The sequence below is a fragment of the Nicotiana tabacum genome, chromosome 18, assembly GCF_000715075.1.
Source record: "Nicotiana tabacum cultivar K326 chromosome 18, ASM71507v2, whole genome shotgun sequence".
Lineage (NCBI taxonomy): Eukaryota > Viridiplantae > Streptophyta > Magnoliopsida > Solanales > Solanaceae > Nicotiana > Nicotiana tabacum.
Genome location: NC_134097.1, coordinates 92,385,078 through 92,405,975, shown reverse-complemented (window position 1 = coordinate 92,405,975; position 20,898 = coordinate 92,385,078). Strand labels below are relative to the sequence as shown.

The 20,898-nt window shown below is 35.8% G+C and overlaps 2 protein-coding genes across 2 annotated transcripts in view; both read right to left on the bottom strand.

Moving 5' to 3' along the window:
• Positions 1-2,897: 2,897 nt before the first annotated feature.
• Positions 2,898-4,446, bottom strand: LOC107781283 (uncharacterized). The gene has a single exon (XM_016601970.2). The coding sequence runs from the start codon at positions 3,838-3,840 to the stop codon at positions 2,932-2,934; it is 909 nt and encodes a 302-aa protein (XP_016457456.1). The 5' UTR covers positions 3,841-4,446; the 3' UTR covers positions 2,898-2,931.
• Positions 4,447-5,956: 1,510 nt separating this feature from the next.
• LOC107781286 (phospholipase SGR2) overlaps positions 5,957-20,898 on the bottom strand; it is a 44,352-nt gene continuing 29,410 nt past the window's right edge. The window contains exons 11-22 of the mRNA XM_075237060.1: positions 19,999-20,064; positions 19,348-19,896; positions 19,201-19,255; positions 18,943-19,064; positions 18,539-18,611; positions 17,837-17,939; positions 17,664-17,757; positions 17,516-17,578; positions 16,750-16,798; positions 16,459-16,562; positions 8,620-8,666; positions 5,957-6,805 (exon numbers count right to left, since the gene is read on the bottom strand). Of these exons, the coding sequence (XP_075093161.1) occupies positions 6,568-6,805; positions 8,620-8,666; positions 16,459-16,562; positions 16,750-16,798; positions 17,516-17,578; positions 17,664-17,757; positions 17,837-17,939; positions 18,539-18,611; positions 18,943-19,064; positions 19,201-19,255; positions 19,348-19,896; positions 19,999-20,064 (1,563 nt within the window). The 3' untranslated portion in view covers positions 5,957-6,567. The remainder of the gene's footprint in view (positions 6,806-8,619; positions 8,667-16,458; positions 16,563-16,749; positions 16,799-17,515; positions 17,579-17,663; positions 17,758-17,836; positions 17,940-18,538; positions 18,612-18,942; positions 19,065-19,200; positions 19,256-19,347; positions 19,897-19,998; positions 20,065-20,898) is intronic.

Below are 20,898 nucleotides of genomic sequence, written 5' to 3'. Positions count from 1 at the left end.
AAATACCACAAAATAACAAAAATTGTACACAAAGGAAAATTGTTTTATTTTGAATTTTTGGGAGTAATTCTTTCATAGGGCAAAAATCACGCGCTTACATAGGTGTTTCAAAAAAATTTGATCTTTTACATAAATTGAGACGAACAAGTAATAAATCTAAATTTCTTTTGTGATTGTAGTTTTAGGTCCTATTTCAAATTTTTAGGGATCAAAAGTGCTAGTTTTCTAATTTCAGTTAAATAAGACTAATTGCTTGGCATATTGCATCGCAAGGTGTAAGCCTAGTGATGTGGTAATTTTTTTTGTATTTGAAAGTTATTTCTATACGCTAATATATCCTTTTTGTTCGTTGTACAAGGGTACATATTTATGACGATGAGTTGTTGGTTGAAATTTTGCAATACTCTAGAAAAAGTGAGCGAAAATACTATGATAATTATACTACAAGTGTATATTTATAATTGGTCATACAAGTCAATTTATGTTTTAGTTACGAGGCAATCAATGAAATTACACTCAGTTGCTAACAAAAATTAATGCTAAACAGTGGACGAAAATGCTAACCATGTGTCCCAAAATATCTACTTTGAGCACGAATTATGTAGGAATATTCACCAATATCTTTACTATGTAATGTACATGTGAAAAACTATAAAAACAATAATTCATGTTTCAAACTCTAACCGGAAATTTTTTCGCTTGGAATTCTTATTAACTCTTCACCATACCGATCAAACTTACAAAAAAAAGTTTCTTTTAAAATGCCAAAGAGGGAGGGTTTCTTGAGAACCCCGAGCTTAGTCTTAAATCTTAGGAACCCTCACCCTAAAAAAAATATTGTTCCATTTTATTTAGTTCGCTTACTAGATAGATATCATATTCATTGAATATGATTCATGTTCAAGATGCCTTGATGGTGAAATAGCAAACACAAGAGATTCACAATCTTGTGCTAAAGAGCGTGGATGCTTGAGTCCATTGAGTAGATAAGAGTTAATCAGTAATAAGAAAGTATTCATTTAAATATGTATGAAGTGATAAATACGAAATCTTTTCCAGTTCTTGCATTTTATCAATCATATGAAAAAAATGAAAAAATAAATAAATTTTACCTCATATTAATCTTTTTGTATCCATTTTATACAAAAATTGGATTTGTTATACGGTCTATGTTTGTTTCTCTTCTATTATTCTTTCTCACATTTATGTATTTATTTAGTTATCTACAAGAGCAATTATGAATTGGAAGTTGATTCAAGGCAAGTATTTGAATCTAATATGACAAAGCTTTGAGAAGCTCAATAGGATAGTTTCTTCTTAGTGGATCCCTCTTGTTAGTGTTTAATCCCCATCATTTCGAAAGTAATTTCGATTTCTACATCTATTTCAATGCATAAAATGATGAGTTCTCGTGCACATATACGGTACACGTACTTGAAAACTAGTTATTAGTAATATTCTAACCGAAGCTCCTTATGTAAGGAGTTTGAGTTAAAGGTACACTATCATATTTAATCATTCTTCACATTTAATAAAGAAAGCAATTTTATTTTGCAGCAAATGCACAATATTTTGCCAAGCTTGAAAGGAATTGGTCCTCTGATTTGGTTAGCATCCAAGTTGTAGAGCTTCAGTTTTTCTCAACATGCCGATCTCCTTTAATACTATTTTCATCGTCATATTTTCTTATGAAGTTCTGCGTATCAACAGTATATAACATTAAAATCTAAAAAAATTCAAAAGATAGAAGCTAATTCCTTTAATCCTTCTTTTGAAAATAGCTACAGTTTCACAAAGAAGACGCGCAAGCGGTTGAAAGAAAGTCTATCTGAGAAGCACCGGACTTATTACTGCAAAAAATTGCAAAGAATCTCTAATAAATTATTTCCACTAAAAAGATCAATAACCTAATTAATCACCAACTAATTCTATTTCCCTCCAAAGAACAGCAAGAGGAAATTTAACGAGATTTTACTGTCAATAAATTGTAAAGACTAAGTCTTAATGCAAATTCCTTTTCTTTTCTTTATTTCAAGGAATATTATAAATAATAAATTTGTATAAAACTATAGAAAAACAGCCAAAGAAGTTACTTTGAGGGATCATCAAACTCACATTTTACAACTCTTTTTGTCTGAGTAAAGCTTATGATATGGTAGCTCACATTTAAACCGATCCAATCAAACCATCCTTAAAACTAATTATAGTTTGAAAAAATTAATACAGTTCCTATACCTACCGGACTTTCTGTATTCTATATCTACTTACACTACTAACTATTAATTCTTGATCATTGTCATTGAAATCTTATATAAGGAAAGAGCATCGTGTCATGGACTATAGCTGTTGGATGGAAAAGAATTGAATAACAAGAAACAACTAGCAACTTTTCAACACTTGATTTCAGAAACCACAATTGGCATACAGGAAATATAATTTCAAAGAACTTTATTTGTAAGCATAGGATCTACTACCAACTGCAGCAATAGCCTGCTCTATACATATTCTACACTTTCCTTAATTAAAGCCTAAGTTGCTTCGACACGGCACATAAGTATTCCATAAATTTTTCTCATAATTTAGAGATATTATTATATTTTTATTTTTTAAAATTATTTTTAGCCGAATCCCCACACCCATATCTATAGTAGAATCCGTATCTCCGAATCTTCGAATTTACATCTCGAAGGATCCAACCTTTAGATCCGCACCCGTGTCCAGACAACTTAGATTAAAGCATCTCCATTTTACTTCCCCCTCCCCCCAAACAAGTAATTTCTCATTTTAATGTAATACATATAGCATAACAGAATATGGAGCTAAACCTTGTAATTGTAACATGCATTATATGGATAATTTCAAGAACTGTAATATCTAATGAAAATAATTACCTCATAGGAATGATGGAGAATAAGGCCTTCAATTTCCTTCTTACTTCAAGGTAGAGACATCGTCAACTTCCTCATAATCAACCTTAACCTTGTTATTGTAACATGCATTATCTTGATAATTAGGTAGAGAAGCAGGATCAAGTTCAAAATATTCATCCATCAAACATTCTCTTATAGTTTGTGTCAATTTAAATAAGGGAACTTTGTGAGAAAATCTGTATAATTCACTTGCTGGTATCGCAAATGAGTCAGTCCCACAGTTTCCCCTTTTAAAAATGCTCATAAATCCACTGACTTTTTCCAGATAATGTACCTTTACGCCAACATCATCAACAAAATCATACAATACCTCTACAATCTCATATTTAAACGGTCGACAGTCTCTGTAAACAGCCCAAATCTCCCCTTTCATAGGATATATCAGATAATAATCCTGCATTTCCCTTTTGCATTTCACTTGATGAGAGAATATATAACGATTCGAAATGTCTACAGAGCTCCCGAGTTTAAATCTACCACAACTTATTGCCTGTAAGTCATGATTTGTCCGATCAACAGCCTCTAACCAGACCATTTGTAGCTTAAATTTAGGAGTAAAAACCTTTTTAACTTGGGCGTAAAGTCTAGGCATACCATCTAAATTGTCATAACATGCCCAAATTTGGTCGATGTCAAAATTTCCTTCTTCTTTATCCTTATCAAAATCATGAAATTCTGCGCGAGGACAATACACTTCTAGACTTATGACACCCTTATCGTTGTCTGTGTCCGATTTTGAACCTGAGTTGACATTCCTATCAGGACAGCTTATTTGCTTGCTTGACATGATGTCTCTCTCGTGTATACTTTGGTTAAGATTTTGCTCCTCTTTACTGTATTCAGATGATTTTTCTGCCTTTGACTTTTTCAAGGGATTCTCAGAACAATAAGGCCTGCTGCATCTTTTCATAGTTTTGCTCAAGTCAAGTTCTTTTGGTTTCTGTTAACTGCAGCCTTGTTGCTTCAACTTGTCTTCTTTGATAGCAATCTCCTTAAGCCTTTTGTCAATCACATTCTCAAATTTTTGTTGCTCATATCTCACTTTGGCGAAAATACGTCGAATCAAATTCTCTTTCTCGTCCAATTCCTCCTCTCTGAGATGAAGTTGTTTGACAGCCTCCTCTTGAACGACACTGAATTTGTGCTCCCTTAGTTTCAAGTTTTCAACATATTCTAAAATCTCGGTTTCTTTATCCTCAACTTGTTTGCGCTTCAAGTTTAGTGATTCTCTTATTAATTCAAGTTCCTTTGAGCTCTCACTTACTGATTCTTGAATAGAACACAGATGCTTCTCCCTGGATTCCAGCTCGGCAAAACATTCTTGAAAACATGTTTGGCTCAAATCTAAGTGTTGTTCAAAATCTTTCCACTCTAACAACAATGTTAAAAGTGCTTTTCTGAGGCCACATTTCTTGGATTCAATCACTTGTAAAGCATCAGAAATCCTATTCAACAGAACCATCTTGAATTATCAAATGTGCATAATACTATCAAAATTTTGAGAGAGTAAAGTCAAGAAGAGAGGAAGTAGAATTGATGCTTGTGTTTGGTACTTGTGAAGTACAAAGTCATCTTAGCCCTTAAATTACCTTTGTCATCCAATCAGATCAAACAACATGTGTTCATAAGAGCTGCATGTCCTAAGAGTTCAGTTTCAAAATATTTTACATTCTTAACCTGTGTCCTTGTCATTTTCTCTAATTGTGACTTTTAAGACCTTTTAATTTGTATATTCTTACAATTCAATCATATGAGCGATAAGGTTAAAATCCCACATACCAGCTACTGTGTAAACTAGATATAAGCTTTTGAATTCCCTTGTCATAATTTTTCCCTTTTTTTAAAAAGATTTTCACTTTTTTCCGAAATCAGCATTTGTTCATAAAATTTCTAATTTTCACTTGAAGATGCATTTTGGAATTTTTCAAAAATTTGAAAAACTCCAAAAAGCTGGTTTTCAAAATTCACTCAAATCACTCACAGAACTTCAAAAATAACCCAAAATTATATTCATGTCCAAACACAACTCTAAATTTCAAATACCATTTTCACTTGAAAAATTTTTTCCTCCTATTTTGAAATTTTACAATTCTTATGTCCAAAACGGCACTATAATGTAGTGATAAAGTGGGTTCAAAAATTGCTTTATGTAAATAAGTTTTACGTTCTAGTAATTTTTCTTGAATAAATTCCGGACTAGAGAATAAAATATACTACTTAATTAGTTTACCTTTTTATGAAGAAAATATGCCAAAAATATAAGTATAGTTACTATCGTTTACATCAAATACAAATAATAATGAATCAGTAATGATTGCAAATCAGGTTTGTTTAAAACATTTTATTAGGAACAATAGCGATTTATATTTTCTGTAGGTTAAGTATCTTCTTATATCGTACTTCTAATATAGTACGACTTTTAGAGAAGTTGGTTGCTTGAGAAGTATACAACAAAGGCAATACTTTTTGCACGCTACATAATGCTCTGTCGTTTGGAACTCTGGAATTGAATAAATTATCAGTTTACTTATATATAACAGCAAAATAAAATACTAGAAATCAACTGAGTTGAAATCAAAGTAAAATAGAATTTAGAGCACAAAGAGAGATATATAGTTCTGTATTGCGTGATAAATTCACATTAAATACAAATCTGCAAGGAAGACCGCAGAGAGAAGAAAGAGGAGCAAACTCGACTTGCTGTGGGTGCAGGAAGAGGAAGCCACATCCTCACATGTATGCAATAATAATAATAATAATAATAATAATAATAATAATAATAATAATAATAATAATAATAATAATAATAATAATAATAATAATAATAATAATAATAATAATAATAATAATAATAATAATAATAATAATAATAATAATAATAATAGAAAAAACCGAAAATGGAAGTAAAGCAGTTAAGAGTCAAAGGACTCCTCTGGCCGTTTATAGACAATTACATTTTGGATTTAACTTATATGCACTAAGCGTTTTCACCAAGAAACAGGGGCAAGTCTGAAATTTAAACCTAATGACTTCAACCTCTAAATTCTTACCACTATACTCATTGCACTTCTAAAATTATAAGTTTAGTGTTTAATATTTACTCTGTGCCTAAAACAACACATTGAACCCATGCTCCAGCCATCTCTGATACGGATAATGGAGGATTTAAAAAAGAACTGGGGAAATGTCCAACGAAGAAATGACAATAAAATATAAATTAAGTGGCACATTAGAACTTTCTGAGAGCCACATATATTTACATGTCAATGCCAGAAATCTACAACTAAAAACAAGTATTCACAAATGGCTCAAGTCGCTATGCATATCCCCTTTCACCGTATATACTGGAGGACCTTGCTTATGTTCCTCATTTTCCGTTTAAGATGGAGATCAGTCTGATACTAGAGTTGAACATCGCGGATGTGGAGAAATGCCTCGGTTCACATCAAATTCTGAAACCAGTGTAATATATTCTCCAGAACATGGTTCAGAAATGATCCCAAGAGGATACTTTGAGCATAGTACATGGTAAGTATACCTTCAACACTCCTTGTTTGAGCTCTGGTATGGAAAAAATTTGTGCTTTTACCGGTTGGTGTTGAAGCAAATCCAGAATTGGTTAGGAGATCAGCATCATTCACCACTTCAGAGTTTTTCGGGCTTTGTGAGAGAAGCTCTTTACAGTGACTTTGTCTGCAAATGTTAATGGAAGTTCCTCGTCAGCCTCCTCTCTTTGATCACACCAGGCCCCTGTATTACTATTATCTTTTGACTTTCCCTCCAAAGGTTCACGGGACGAGTAGGAATCCTCTGGTATATCCCGATACAAGTGTTTCAGAATAAAAAGAGCTGTATCATTATCTCTCCAGTAGTTCCTGAAAAAAAAGTAAATCATTTGAAAAATATCAATTCACAATAGAACAAGAGGAAAATCTTTGCTAACAAAAGCTGCGATAAAGACAAAATTCATTAAACAAACTTCTATGGGTCAGCAAGCATTTTTGACCTGACAATGCCTCGCAACAAAACGATCTGCAACATAGTAAAAATGAACCATAGGAGGGAAGGGTTCAAATCCTAGTAGAGGCAAATAACCCTAGGAGATATTCCCTCATATCCATCTACCCTTGGTCGATAATGATATACTTTTGCTGGTGGGAGGTTGCAGGTACCCGATGGATTAGTTGAGGTACGCATAAATTGCCTAAACACCACCGTTATCCAAAAAATAAAGAGTAAAAACTATACCAAATCGTTTGAAGTAGCAAAACCTAAACTAAAAAAGCTTATTATATGGTCAAGTTTGATTCAGCTTTCTTAAAAACCCTCCCCATCTATGTAGAAGAATGCAACAAATGGCATTTGAAAATATGAGACTATTAACAGAGTTGTCCAAGGATGTCTGAGAGGTCGGCAACAATGTAAGTATACCAAGCTTGTTCGAAAGAACTGTTGGTTATGACTCAAGAAGCTTCAACAATCTCCTAAAGGAATCCGAAGCAAGAAAATCATACAGGATAGGCAACATGAGACCACATTCTCCATGGTCCACAAACAAGGGACAATAAGAAGAAAAGCCCACATACATGCTACTAGAATATGTCAGGGTTCATTATACACAGAAAGTCAAATGTACGTTTTCTGATTAGCTAACTGCTCAATTAAGTAGGCGTTTGGAAATACATTATTTGCAAATATTATTTGTAATATTCAAATATTATTTGCAAACCAATGTTCGTTTTACAATTTTGTCCATATCTACTTGAAATAGAGCATTTGAAGTTGAAAATTTGATGAGTATTTTAAGTGAAATAATGGTTTTCACTGAGAAAACTCATTCTTATTCCAAGTGAAATTCATGTCTGAACACAAGTCAACTTTCGTTATACAATGACTTACTTTCAGGTTTGCAAACTAAACAAATTCAAGGGAAAACCATTTTAAATATGCTTTTTTTTTTTTCGAAGATCTAAAAATGATGAAAAATCCAATTTCTAGATCCACACCCGTGTCGGGTGCCCACACCCATATCCGAGTAACTAGTCAAGAACAGTAGGTAACGAAAATGACAAGGAAGAAAAAGCTTTTAGGATAAATTGACCAAACTTTTGCTCAATCGAGCTCTATGATTGACAGGGATGGTTGACTTAAACATGCATTCCAGCCAACAACGAAACCATCCTGAACAAATTTTGCTTCCAAAAAGTTCGATTGACACAGCCACAAAGCAGATAAATTCATATTTTTTGCTTTGAGAGCTTTAATTGACGAGTCTATCAGGGTTCCCTATTGCATAAGAAAACTATATTGAGTTACAGAAAATGTCCACCATGGCAAGCAAAGATTTGAAAGAGTTCCTTAATGAGAAGTACTGGAAATTCCTAGGGTAAGGACCTTAAGTAGTGGAGCAAATTGACACTGGTTGAACTGCCATAACCATTAAGCTCTTCTGTCCCTAATACTTAATTCAGACTCCTCTAGAGCTGTTGTCATTTTGCATATTATACAAGTTTTAAAATATGAAAAGACACTATGAACATAGAGAAGATTATTTCTCACTAAAACACTTTAGAACATCAACCCTTTCTTCATTTGTGCAAAGAGAAGTTTTTGGTTTCTAAAAGCACTTTCGATTAGTATTGAGGGGAAACAAGCAATTGACTTAATTGACTCTGATAAGGATACTTACGTGTGCGCTCCAAGGGTTGAAATGTATGCATGCCGAAATGTTTTATCCTGCGAAAGAACAGATAAAAACAAAAGGCAATTGGGACTGGTAAGTATAAAATACAGTAACGCATGCACGGACACTGCAAGATGTTAATGAAAGAAACACATACGAAGAACCATATGATATGTACAAACATATTTATAATTAAAAAAACTGATGTACACACACAAAATGAAGTTCAATTAATCATGTGGATTGGGAAACGGCTACAAGACTTATGTTCATTTTTACAATCGTGTGAATTTCAAAAAGAACAACAACTTGGATCTAGAACTGAAGTTCACAACATTAAGAGATAATAAAGCAGAATATTTTGTTTTCCATTCAATGCGAGAATTTACCAATTCTGAGTGTACAAGAATTTGTAATATAGTTAGGTGATAAAGCTTGAAGAGGAGCCTTGGCATAACTGGTAAAGTTGCTGCCATGTGACCAGGAGGTCACTGGTTCAAGCCGTGGAAACAGTCTCTTGCAGAAATGCAGGGTAAGGCTGCGTACAATAGACCCTTGTGGTCCGGCCCTTCCCCATACCCCGCTCATAGCGGGAGCTTAGTGCACCGGGCTGCCCTTTTTAGGTGATAAAGCTTCTACAAAAGCTGAGTCAAGCAACAGTAAACATGTTGAGAACCAATTCAATTCGACCCATTCACCATCTGTGAGTCACCATGGAGAACGATTCTGTTCAACCCATTCCCTATCTGAGCCAGTGAGCCTGTCAGCACTCCCTTGTATGACTCCCCTTGGATAAACAGTTTTTCACATACCTTGGCACATGCAAACCCATTGGGGAGAACTAGCTAATCGAGATCTCCTTCCTTAACATAACTGGGACTTGTGCAATTCTACAATTCACCACTTGCTCTATATCTTCAACCAGATAATTACTCAATGTTGAAAATTCTGCTTGGAATGTCCAGTTTATCGATTCACAGTGACATGCTCACCACCTTATTTCACATGTGGAGAATGTGAACTCCCAAAACTTCTGAAAGCCATCAAGTTTATTTTGGATTTAAAACAGCAAAGCCACCTCCTGCTAAATTTCTTCGAGGGGGAGGATCCTAGAAGCAGCATAATGCAAATTTCTATCTTTTACAATAAAAATCTTCTTTTTTTTTTGAGAATGATAACATTTTATAAATATAAAACAGCACAAAGTTTGTGCTGCTAAAAGTGACAGAATACATCCCCCAAAAAGTAAAAGAATTCCCCACTACAAAAACTTACAAGGATTCTATGATATCAAGTATGGAGTCACTATCATTTACAGGGAATTCTTTACACCAAAAAAGAAAAAGTACTAAACAGTTCATTTTGATTTTCTGAATGGAGTTGCTAAAATCCTCAACTGCTTCGACTTAGGAGCCAACAGTGGCCCTTTCTCACATTGCTCGCTTAGTGATTCAGATCCCCAACCTCAAGGTTGAAGATGGAGGGTATTTTCATCAGCCTAGTCCTTGTCCAAACTACTTCTCCTTGTACTCCATACCTAGAGTGAATAACCTAAGAGATGAACAAGAAAGAGAGGTACTCGATGATTTACGTAGTACAACCTTCGAGATCCAGAGAAAAGCATACCAACAGTGCTTTTGCTCAATCTTGTTTTAGACACCAACAGATAGCCGTGAGTACTCATTGGTTTTTGCAATAGTTAAATAAGGAGAAAAGAAAAAAGAATTCTATGAAGTTTAATTAGTTTTCCCAAATATAAAAGAGATAATATAGAACTTCAAATAATTGCTTGCATAGCTCCATCTACAATGTTGGCCAAAACCTCTAGAAGTCTGGATAACATCCTAAGCTACAATCTAGATTCAATTCTCAATTGATCTGTCGACGATTTTATGCCAAAAACCAAACTAGAAGAGGTTGGCATTTTAATTGGCTAGGAATTGATTTTTCCAGTAACAAAAAAATCCCCGAGGGCTAGTGGTGCACGGTTCGACACTCGGAGGATAATAGGTCTGCCATTCTACCCTTCTCCACTTAATTGTGACCAAATATAAGATTGGTCAAGTTAAAATTGAACAAATGAAATAGGACTATCAAGTAGAAAAAAAAATTACACCTAAACTATGAATTAAATATTGGATAAAATTTCCTCCAGCGTTGTGTAGCCAGAGCAAACAATCCACTAAGCATTTCCCAACAACATATAAGGAGGCAAATCATCTACATCCCTACCGATGTGGGAACTCGACAATTAGTTTTTTCTTATGAAAGATTTTCTGCTGCAAATGAGCATTTAGAAGTTATTCTTTATTTTTTCTAGGGAAAAGCAAATGGCAAGTAGCAATTTTTCACCGGGCATCTAGAGCGTAGATAAAATAGCACGGGAGCCCAAACTCAGTAAATCAAGAATAAGGATGGGTCTGGCCATGGATAGAAAATGGACCTTGGGCCTAAATCGACCGTAAAAGCTAGCTCATAATATGAGAATTGTTCAGCACCATAAGGAGACAACAGTCTATTCCCTCAACCAATGTGGGATATTTAAAACTCCCCACACATGGACAACATAACATTGGGGTCCAACATTGAGTAAACAAGAATACATGTGTTTCCGCTAACACCATCTTAAGAAAATGAACCTTGAACCTAACTATCCCTCTAATACCATGTTAAGAAAATAGAAGTTGTGCCTAACTCAACCCCAAAACTTGGTTCATGAGGTGAAAATTGTCTGAATTATATAAGGATACAACAACAAATCATAAACCAATGTGTGACTATAAACGAAAGATAACTTGGCATTGTAAATTGCTATTTAAGGGAACAAATGAATACAAGCTGTTGACATACAAGTTGTCTAGCACATGTATACACATGTACTACATCATAGCTAGCACATGTATATGAGTTGTATAGTAGGTGTAATACAAGTTGTGTAGCACATGTATACACATGTACTACATCATAGCTAGCACATGTATATGAGTTGTATAGTAGGTGTAATTAGGTGTATGGCAACTAATAGATTAGGTGAATTAGTATTATAAATAGGCCTTGTAATCTTCTCTTCTAGATATGAAATATAGAACTTCTTTGGTTTATAACATGGTATCAGAGCATTGAAGTTTTTTCATCAGTTTGTTGTTGGGAATTTTTTTTTCCCCGTTCGAATTATTTTTGTTCAGAACGGTCTTTCGCTGCTTTGATTCTATTTCACTATTTCCGGCCATTTTTTGCCCCGGCTGCTTCTTTACAAATTTTTCTACTCACTATTCCGACCAAAGTGATGACTGAAACGAAACCTACCGTTGATGTCATTCCGGTTATGTCCAAAATTACGGAGAATAAGTTCATGGGTTCCAATTACATGGATTGGAGTAAGACGATCCGTCTCTATTTGCGGAGCATTAACAAAGAGAACCACTTGGTTGATGATCCACCCAAGGATGAGACTAAATCAGTGTGGTTAAAGGAGGATGCAAAATTGTTTCTCCAAATCAAGAATTCGATGCACAGTGAGGTAAATGATCTAGTTTCTCATTGTGATTATGTGAAGGATCTAATGGATTATTTAGATTTTTTGTACTCTGGCAAAGGAAACTTGTCTCGCATGTATGATGTGTGCCAGACATTTTACCATCCATCCATGCAAGATCGCTCTCTCACCACTTACTTCTCAGAGTTTAAGAAGGTGTATGATGAGCTTAATGTTATATTGCCGTTTAGTCCAGATGTGAAGGTACAACAGGCTCAGCGTGAACAACTGGCGGTCATGAGTTTCCTTTCTGGTCTTTCTCCCGAATTTGAAGGGGCCAAATCGCAGATTTTATCTGGGACTGCTATCTCTTCCTTGAAAGAGGCCTTTACAAGAGTGTTGCGTACTGAAAAGTCTCATCCAGGTCCGACAGCCACGATCGATAGTGGTGCTCTGCTTAGCCGCGTCCAAAAGAATAGGAGTCATAGTAATCGCAATCGGAGTAGCGATAGTCGAGACCTAAAGCAAGGGGAAGTTGAATGTTTTTATTGTCATGAGCTCGGTCATACCATACGTTATTGTGTGAAGCTTCAGAATAAGAACAAAAGATCTCAGTATGCCAACATCGCCACTTCCGAGACTATTTCACCATCTCAGTCATCATCTCCTCCTATCAATACTATCCCCGAGTCAGGTAAAACCACTAAGTGTCTCCTCTCTTCGTCATCCAAATGAGTCATTGATTCTGGTGCCACAGATCATATGACAGGTAACTCTAAACTTTTTTCCACTTTTCAGTCACATACCCAATGTTCCACAGTTACTTTAGCCGATGGGTCTACCTCATATGTTTTAGGGTCTGGCACTGTTAACCCAACATCTTCTCTTTCCCTTAGTTCCGTCTTAAATTTGCCTGATTTTTCTTTCAATCTAATATCTGTCAGTAAACTTACTCGTACACTAAATTGTTGTGTCTCATGTTTTCCCAATTATTGTCTTTTTCAGGATCTTACGACGAAGCAGATTATTGGTAAAGGTTCTGAGTCTGGGGGTCTCTATGTTCTTGAATCACAGGTGCCAAAATCCATTTCTTGTTCAACTGTGTTGTCTCTCTTTGATGTACACTGTCGATTGGGTCATCCATCCTTGTCTAGTTTGAAGAAGTTATATCCTCAGTTTCAGAGTATTTCCTCTTTAGATTGTGAGTCATGTCAGTTTGCTAAACATCATCGCCTTCCTAAAGTTTCTAGAGTCAATAAACGGGTCGACTTACCTTTTGAGTTAGTTCACACCGATGTTTGGGGTCCATGTCCTATTATCTCTAAAACTGGTTTTAGATATTTGGTTACCTTTGTGGATGATCATTCTCGTGTTACTTGGTTATATTTAATGAAAAATCGTTCGGAGTTGTTTTCAATTTTTTGTGCTTTTTGTGATGAAATAAAAACTCATTTTAATGTTTCCGTTCGTAATTTAAGAAGTGACAATGCAAAAAAATATTTTTCAGATTTGTTTAAAGATTATATGGCTACAAATGGTATTCTACATCAATCTTCTTGTGTTGACACCCCTTCTCAAAATGGGGTTGCGGAACGAAAAAATAGACATCTTCTTGAAGTAGGCCGAGCACTCCTCTTTCAAATGAAAGTGCCAAAATGTTTTTGGGCTGATGCCGTCTCTACAACTTGTTTTTTAATAAATCGTATGCCGTCTTCTGTACTTCATGGTAATATTCCTTACAACATTCTTTTTTCCTCTAAGCCATTATTTCCTATTGAACCCAAAATATTTGGTTGTACTTGTTTTGTTCGTGATGTTCGTCCACAGGTAACTAAATTAGATCCAAAGGCCCTTAAGTGTGTGTTCTTAGGGTACTCACGTCTTCAGAAAGGTTATCGGTGTTATTCTCCAGATCTCAAAAGGTACTTAGTGTCTGCCGATGTCACATTCCATGAAAATTATCCGTTCTTTTCTTCATATGTTTATAACAGTCCTGAGGAAGAAGATGATACTTTGGTCTACACTGTCACACATCCAGTTAGTTCTCCAACACCTCTTCCTCAGTCACCCGTTTCCCTCGATCGACCATCCGAGCAGCCACCTGTTCTTCGTGTGTATACCAGGCGACAACAAACCTCAGAACCCGATCCTTTACCTACTTCTGCTTCGTCGGTAGATCCAACCTCCTGTGTTTCAGATCCTAGTTTGGATCTTCCTATTGCCATTCGCAAAGGTACACGACAATGTACTTATCCTATTTCTTCTTTTGTGTCTTATGACCATTTGTCTACTTCTTCTAGCTCGTTTATTGCATCATTAGATTCTGCTAGGATACCTAAAACTGTTCGTGAAGCATTGTCCCACCCAGGTTGGCATGATGCAATGATAGAAGAGATGATGGCTTTAGATGAGAATGGTACTTGGGAGTTGGCCGATCTGCCCACTAACAAAAAGGCTATTGGGTGCAAGTGGGTATTTGCTGTTAAGTTTAACTCCGATGGGACAGTAGCTCGCCTTAAGGCACATCTTGTTGCAAAAGGGTATGCACAGACCTATGGAGTCGACTATTTGGATACTTTTTCCCCGGTCGCCAAGTTAGCTTCTGTTCGATTATTCATTTCCATGGCAGCTACTTATGATTGGCCTCTGCATCAGCTTGATATAAAGAATGCTTTTCTACATGGAGATCTTCAGGAAGAAGTATATATGGAGCAACCACCTGGGTTTGTTGCTCAGGGGGAGTGTGGAAAGGTATGTCGTCTTCGAAAATCTCTTTATGGGCTGAAACAGAGTCCCCGTGCTTGGTTTGGCAGATTTAGTGAGGCTGTTCTAGAATATGGGATGAAGAAAAGCAATTGCGATCATACGGTGTTTTATAAAAAGTCTGATGATGGTATTCTTTTATTGGTAGTATATGTTGATGACATCGTTATTACTGGAAGTGATATTACAGGAATTTCAACTCTAAAGTCTTTCCTTCACACTCAATTTCAGACGAAAGATTTAGGGCAACTAAAGTATTTTTTGGGAGTTGAAGTTACACGGAGCAAGAAAGGCATCTTCTTGTCCCAAAGGAAATATACTCTTGACTTGTTAGCTGAAACTGGAAAGTTGGGATCTAAACCATGCAGCATGCCAATGGTTCCTAACACACAACTCGTGAAAGAAGACGGTGAGTTATTCGAAGATCCAGAGAAATATAGGAGATTGGTTGGGAAACTGAACTATCTTACAGTAACTCGTCCCGATATCGCATACTCTGTCAGCATTGTGAGTCAGTTTATGTCTTCCCCAACAGTCAGGCATTGGGCGGCTCTGGAGCAGATTCTTTGTTATCTAAAGGGATCTCCAGGACGGGGTCTAATATATAAGAATAATGAACACACTAACATTGAGTGTTTCACAGATGCAGATTGGGCAGGGTCAAAAGCCGATAGGAGATCCACGACAGGATATTGCGTTTTTGTTGGTGGAAACTTGATTTCGTGGAAAAGTAAGAAACAAAATGTCGTATCTCGATCTAGTGCGGAAGCAGAATACAGAGCTATGGCACAATCTGTGTGTGAGGTTGTATGGGTACATCAACTATTAAGTGAAGTTGGCTTCCAAACTACATTGACAGCAAAGTTATGGTGTGATAATCAAGCTGCTCTTCATATCTCCTCTAATCCTGTATTTCACGAAAGGACTAAGTACATTGAAATAGATTGTCACTTTGTTCGTGAAAAGATTCAACAAAAGCTCATCTCTACAGGTCATGTTAGAACTGGAGATCAATTGGGAGACATTTTCACAAAAGCTTTGAATGGAGCTCGAGTTGAATATATCTGTAACAAGTTGGGCATGATCAATATATATGCTCCAACTTGAGGGGGAGTGTTGACATACAAGTTGTCTAGCACATGTATACACATGTACTACATCATAGCTAGCACATGTATATGAGTTGTATAGTAGGTGTAATACAAGTTGTGTAGCACATGTATACACATGTACTACATCATAGCTAGCACATGTATATGAGTTGTATAGTAGGTGTAATTAGGTGTATGGCAACTAATAGATTAGGTGAATTAGTATTATAAATAGGCCTTGTAATCTTCTCTTCTAGATATGAAATATAGAACTTCTTTGGTTTATAACACAAGCCATTGGTGTCCGCATCTATGAAGCATACATAACAGAGTATGAACACCAAATGACTAGAACGGCTACAGTGAAAACAATGAAAGGGTAGAAAAATCAAGAAGAATAGCCATGTAGAAAGAAAGACCCCACACAAAATATTAAGCCTTCAATTGCACAAGAAGCTGGGAAGACAAAATGTTAATTGCACAATTGTTTCAAGGTCTAATGGCGAATGAACTTACTTGTAAAACATGATCTATTCGACCATCTGCACTTCCAGTTAATCTCTCCATCATAATTGAACCATACGACCTCTCTTCTTTCTCCTGGTACTCTTGGGACTCCTCTGCAAAAAAGTGCCACATCAGTACCTAGAAAGATAGGAAGCTAAAGTGTGTTTTTGTTTTTTTGGGGAGATGGAGGCTCCAGCTTGATTCAGAGCTGATAGCTTCTGTGACTGAGAAAAAGGAAGAGGAAGTTCTATAATCTAAAATGAAGAAAGCAGACGAATAAGAAATGCTTGCTTCTATTACCATCTTCGCCATTGTTGTATCTTGATTGACAAAGAGTAATCACCTTTACCTGATTAAAAATTGTCATTAAGATCCAAAACTCATTGGCATCATGAGACATAATCGAAAACCATAAACTAACCATAGAAAATAAGGCTAAACAATAAAACGAGCAAATCCACCAATCTTTGTAAATGACTTTGAATGACAGATGAGTTCATGCCACACCAACCAAATAAGGACGAAAAAAGAAAACGTGGAAACCTCATTTCCCCTACAGATATGATGATATTTAAAGATTCAAAACATCGCACTTGTGGGGGAAAAAAGCATGTCATAAAAAGCTAAATATGAAGAAGACACATTTTCAGCATGATAATTGGAAGGAGAGTATCAAGTTATAGAAGCATAATCCAAGTCGTTCAGTTCATGGTTTCAACAATAAGCTGATATAAAACTAAACAAATAACTGTTCTCCATTTCAAGCAATCAAGTCAGCAAGGATCTCTAGTTTAACCAGCCATTCATTGATATCGTAAGGTCATACGAGGATCTCTGCTTTAAACAGCTATTCTCTGAAATTTGTTAAGGTCATTTGTAATTCAACCAGCATAAGACATTAGCAGCAAGCCGAAGATTTAACTCTTCATGTGTCTATCTTTGCAAGGTTACAGGACATCAAACTTCTTAATGAGTGATATCAAATCTTATCATCTCAATTAAACAGACAACCCTTACGTACATGTATCGTAACACAAACAACTAGGGAGAAAAATTAAAAACACACCTTTACAGAATTTATATTGTTTGCAAAAGCCTGTGAACGCAAAGCTACTTCTTCTTTAAATTCCTGCACCAAACAGTAACAGGATGCACATTAATACAGATGGTAGAAGGAACCTAACACGTTAATTATGTAACTATGGAGGCCTTACCTGAAAACCAATATGCAGTCGTTTCCCACCTCTGTGATAGGGTATTATGACGGGGCGTTTGTTGAGATATTCTTTACAGACAAGTGGTTCTAATCTGAACTAGGAGAGAAGCAGGCATGAGCTTGTTTAACAAAAAAATTGACAAAACATAGCAACAATGTCGACTATGAAACCTGTATGCCACGGGATCACAAGGGTGGAAAATGTTGAACATTTGTCGACAAGCTGGCATCTCTTCGAGTATGTTATCCTCTTCCCAGTAATCTTTCCCCTTGCCTGCCATACCAGGATAAAACAGAAAATAAAAAATGATAACTAAGTGCAACCAGATGCACCACCATCTTTAACAGAGAGAAGAAAAGAACTGGCATATTTCATACTCCAAACTTGAGTTGCCTAGTACCAAAAGAAAATGAGTTAAGATATCTCCCATATAAAGTAAACAAGGCATCAAAAGACACCAGCCACCCCCAACAGACAGAGTTTATAGGATCCATAGGATACTTGGAACTTGCAAAACTAAAGGCAACACAATGCACCAGGAGGAGTTGACAAACATTTTTTAATGTTACACAAGTAAAAAGAAGGATAATCTTTCTGCTGCATGATAAATAAAGATTAGGTTGATACTGCACACAGGTCAGCAGATTTTGATGTTAGTTAAATTAAACTTACTTGATCTATGAAAACTAACACTAGATGTCTTACTGAAACATTCATGCAAACAGACAAGAACCTTACAGGCTTACTGGTAATATATTCAAGAGGCTCATCACAGAAGTACAGAGTATATACCCCACTGCCTCCACAAGATTCAGAGTAAAAATAAGCAATAAAATCAACATGCACTTAAATATAGGCAGCAGAAGAATTACCGATCCCAATACGAGCATTGCGAAGAGAAAGAAATACACCAAGAGGGGATCCAACAGCGAAATATGTATCGACCTTCTCATAAAAGAACCAAAGAACGGAACAGCCAAAGTTAGAAGATGTCTTGGAGCTTCTAGAATGGACGGAGAATAATCGCGAAAATTAAAAGATCAAATTATCAGAAACAAGTTTATGGATTCAAAGAAAATTGATAATTACACTATATAGCAAAACATCTTCTACTAGAGAAATGATGAAAGCATAATACAAGCATTTAGTTCAATAAGGTTAACGACTTTATTCTGGAAGCATTTAAAGAACATTGAAAGTCCAACTGCAACGTCCAACCAAGACTAGCCAAACACACCCCAGAAAATAGTAGAATCTTACAATGGAGAAGTATTACCTTAAATTTCAACTTTGTGTATCTTATTTGTGGAGTATAACTCTTCGGTGAATCACTCTCCTCGTGAGAAAGCCTTTCAGAAGTAGATTGATTTCTTGTAACTGTGTTTGTTCCTCCATTTTCTGCTTACATTACACATCCCATTCCAAGGAAATTTATAAAGTTCATTTACTTTGATACTCAAGGAAAATATGCTTGAAGTTTTGGAAAGTTAAAAAACAAGCTCCATAAATGGTTATTTATTCTGTGTAGCCGTACCTTTCTTTACATACTCAGATTCTAACTCTTGGATTTTCGCTCTCAGCATATCAATCTGGGCCAGTCTCATTGACGAAGAAAAATAAGTAGATATAACAGATTAAAACAAATGAGAAATTTCATGCAGAAAATGAAATGTCACACTACCTCTTCCCTCAGTGAATTGATTGTTCTATCTTTGTCACTTTCAGATGCTCCCTCATCAATTGTCTTTTGATCAAACTCAACTATTGCATCTTCCATTTTCTCGGCATCAATTATCGTGTCCCTCTCATAGATATTATGTGTCCAATCAATAGGAGGCTCACGATAATTTTCAGTCGCTGAGGAATCATTAGATTGCTTGAAATCATCGGTTGCAACTGGTTCGTCTGAGTCTGATGAAGCAGGAGGACCCACTGGATGACAGAAATCCTCTGTGCAAGCTTCCAGGGGGTCTGAGGAACTAGGTTCTGCCTTCATTTTGTCTTTATCTGACAGATTACTCTTATTTTCTCCCCTAGTAAAGCTTTCATCATCTAAACTGGAGGCAGAGTTGTGGTCGAAAGATAGGTTGCTCTGATCCGGCTGAGATGATTTATTCTCATTTTGTTCTTTGTACAACCACTCCATGGGAAAAGGGGAGGAAAGTTTTATTTGGTGGCATAGGATATCATATGACAAGACACTCCCAAGGGAATGACCATATAAGGAAATCTGAAAATTTTACGAAATTTTAATATCTTTAATATGATCTGTTTACATTGAGTTCTTAAACAATAAGCAAGGAAAACTTTGCAGGTTCAATCATCTCTATACCTTTCCGCTATAACCGGGATTCCTCTTAAGAAACTTTAAGTATAACTTATTCAATTGGTTGGAGACCTGAATAGAGAATAAACAATTAGCTCCAGACACTAATGAAAATTATTTTTATTGATTTGTTCCAAAGACATTTAAAAGTAGGCAGTTGATAGACCATAATGAGTGCTAATGCATATCACATGAAGCAAAGGAAAATTAATGGGTTAATATGCTAAAATGGCATCTACAGAATGTACTCACAGAAACGAAGAGGATAACAACTATGCCTCAACCCGTAGGAAGTTGGGTTCAAGCTACATGATTGTCCATTTCACTCAATTTGAACCATTCCATTTCCAGTATTCATTATTCAACAGTTAATATTAGAGGTTTACTACAATTTCTACTAACACATTAATCTTAAACTAAAAAAATCCTAGCAAATGCTGAACCAAATTTTAGTCTATTATAGTGACTAAGCTTTAACCCCAACTAGGTGGTATCGCCTATATGGATCTTTTGCTTCCATTCTGTTCTATTTCTGCCAAGTTTGCATGGATTTTGAGAGATTAAAGATCTTTTGGGACAAACTTTCTTTCCATGCAAGTTTAGGTCTGCCTCATGACCTCATCCCCATTTAACACTTCCAATCATCATGGTTACACACACCCATAGAGCGGTGCATTTGGATGTCTTTATAGGTATTGAAACCAAACATTAACGACACAGCAAAATGAGGGGTAAATATAGATAATTCATAAAACATAATAAAAGGCTCGTGACCAAATTCTTTGCAGAAAGTCATGCTACTCATGCAATACCCTAAGTCCCGCAGGAAGGACATTAAGAGTCACTTTCTAGTTGTGTCACTATCCTTACGCTTGGGAAGCCTTGTATTTTGTCATTTTCATTTGG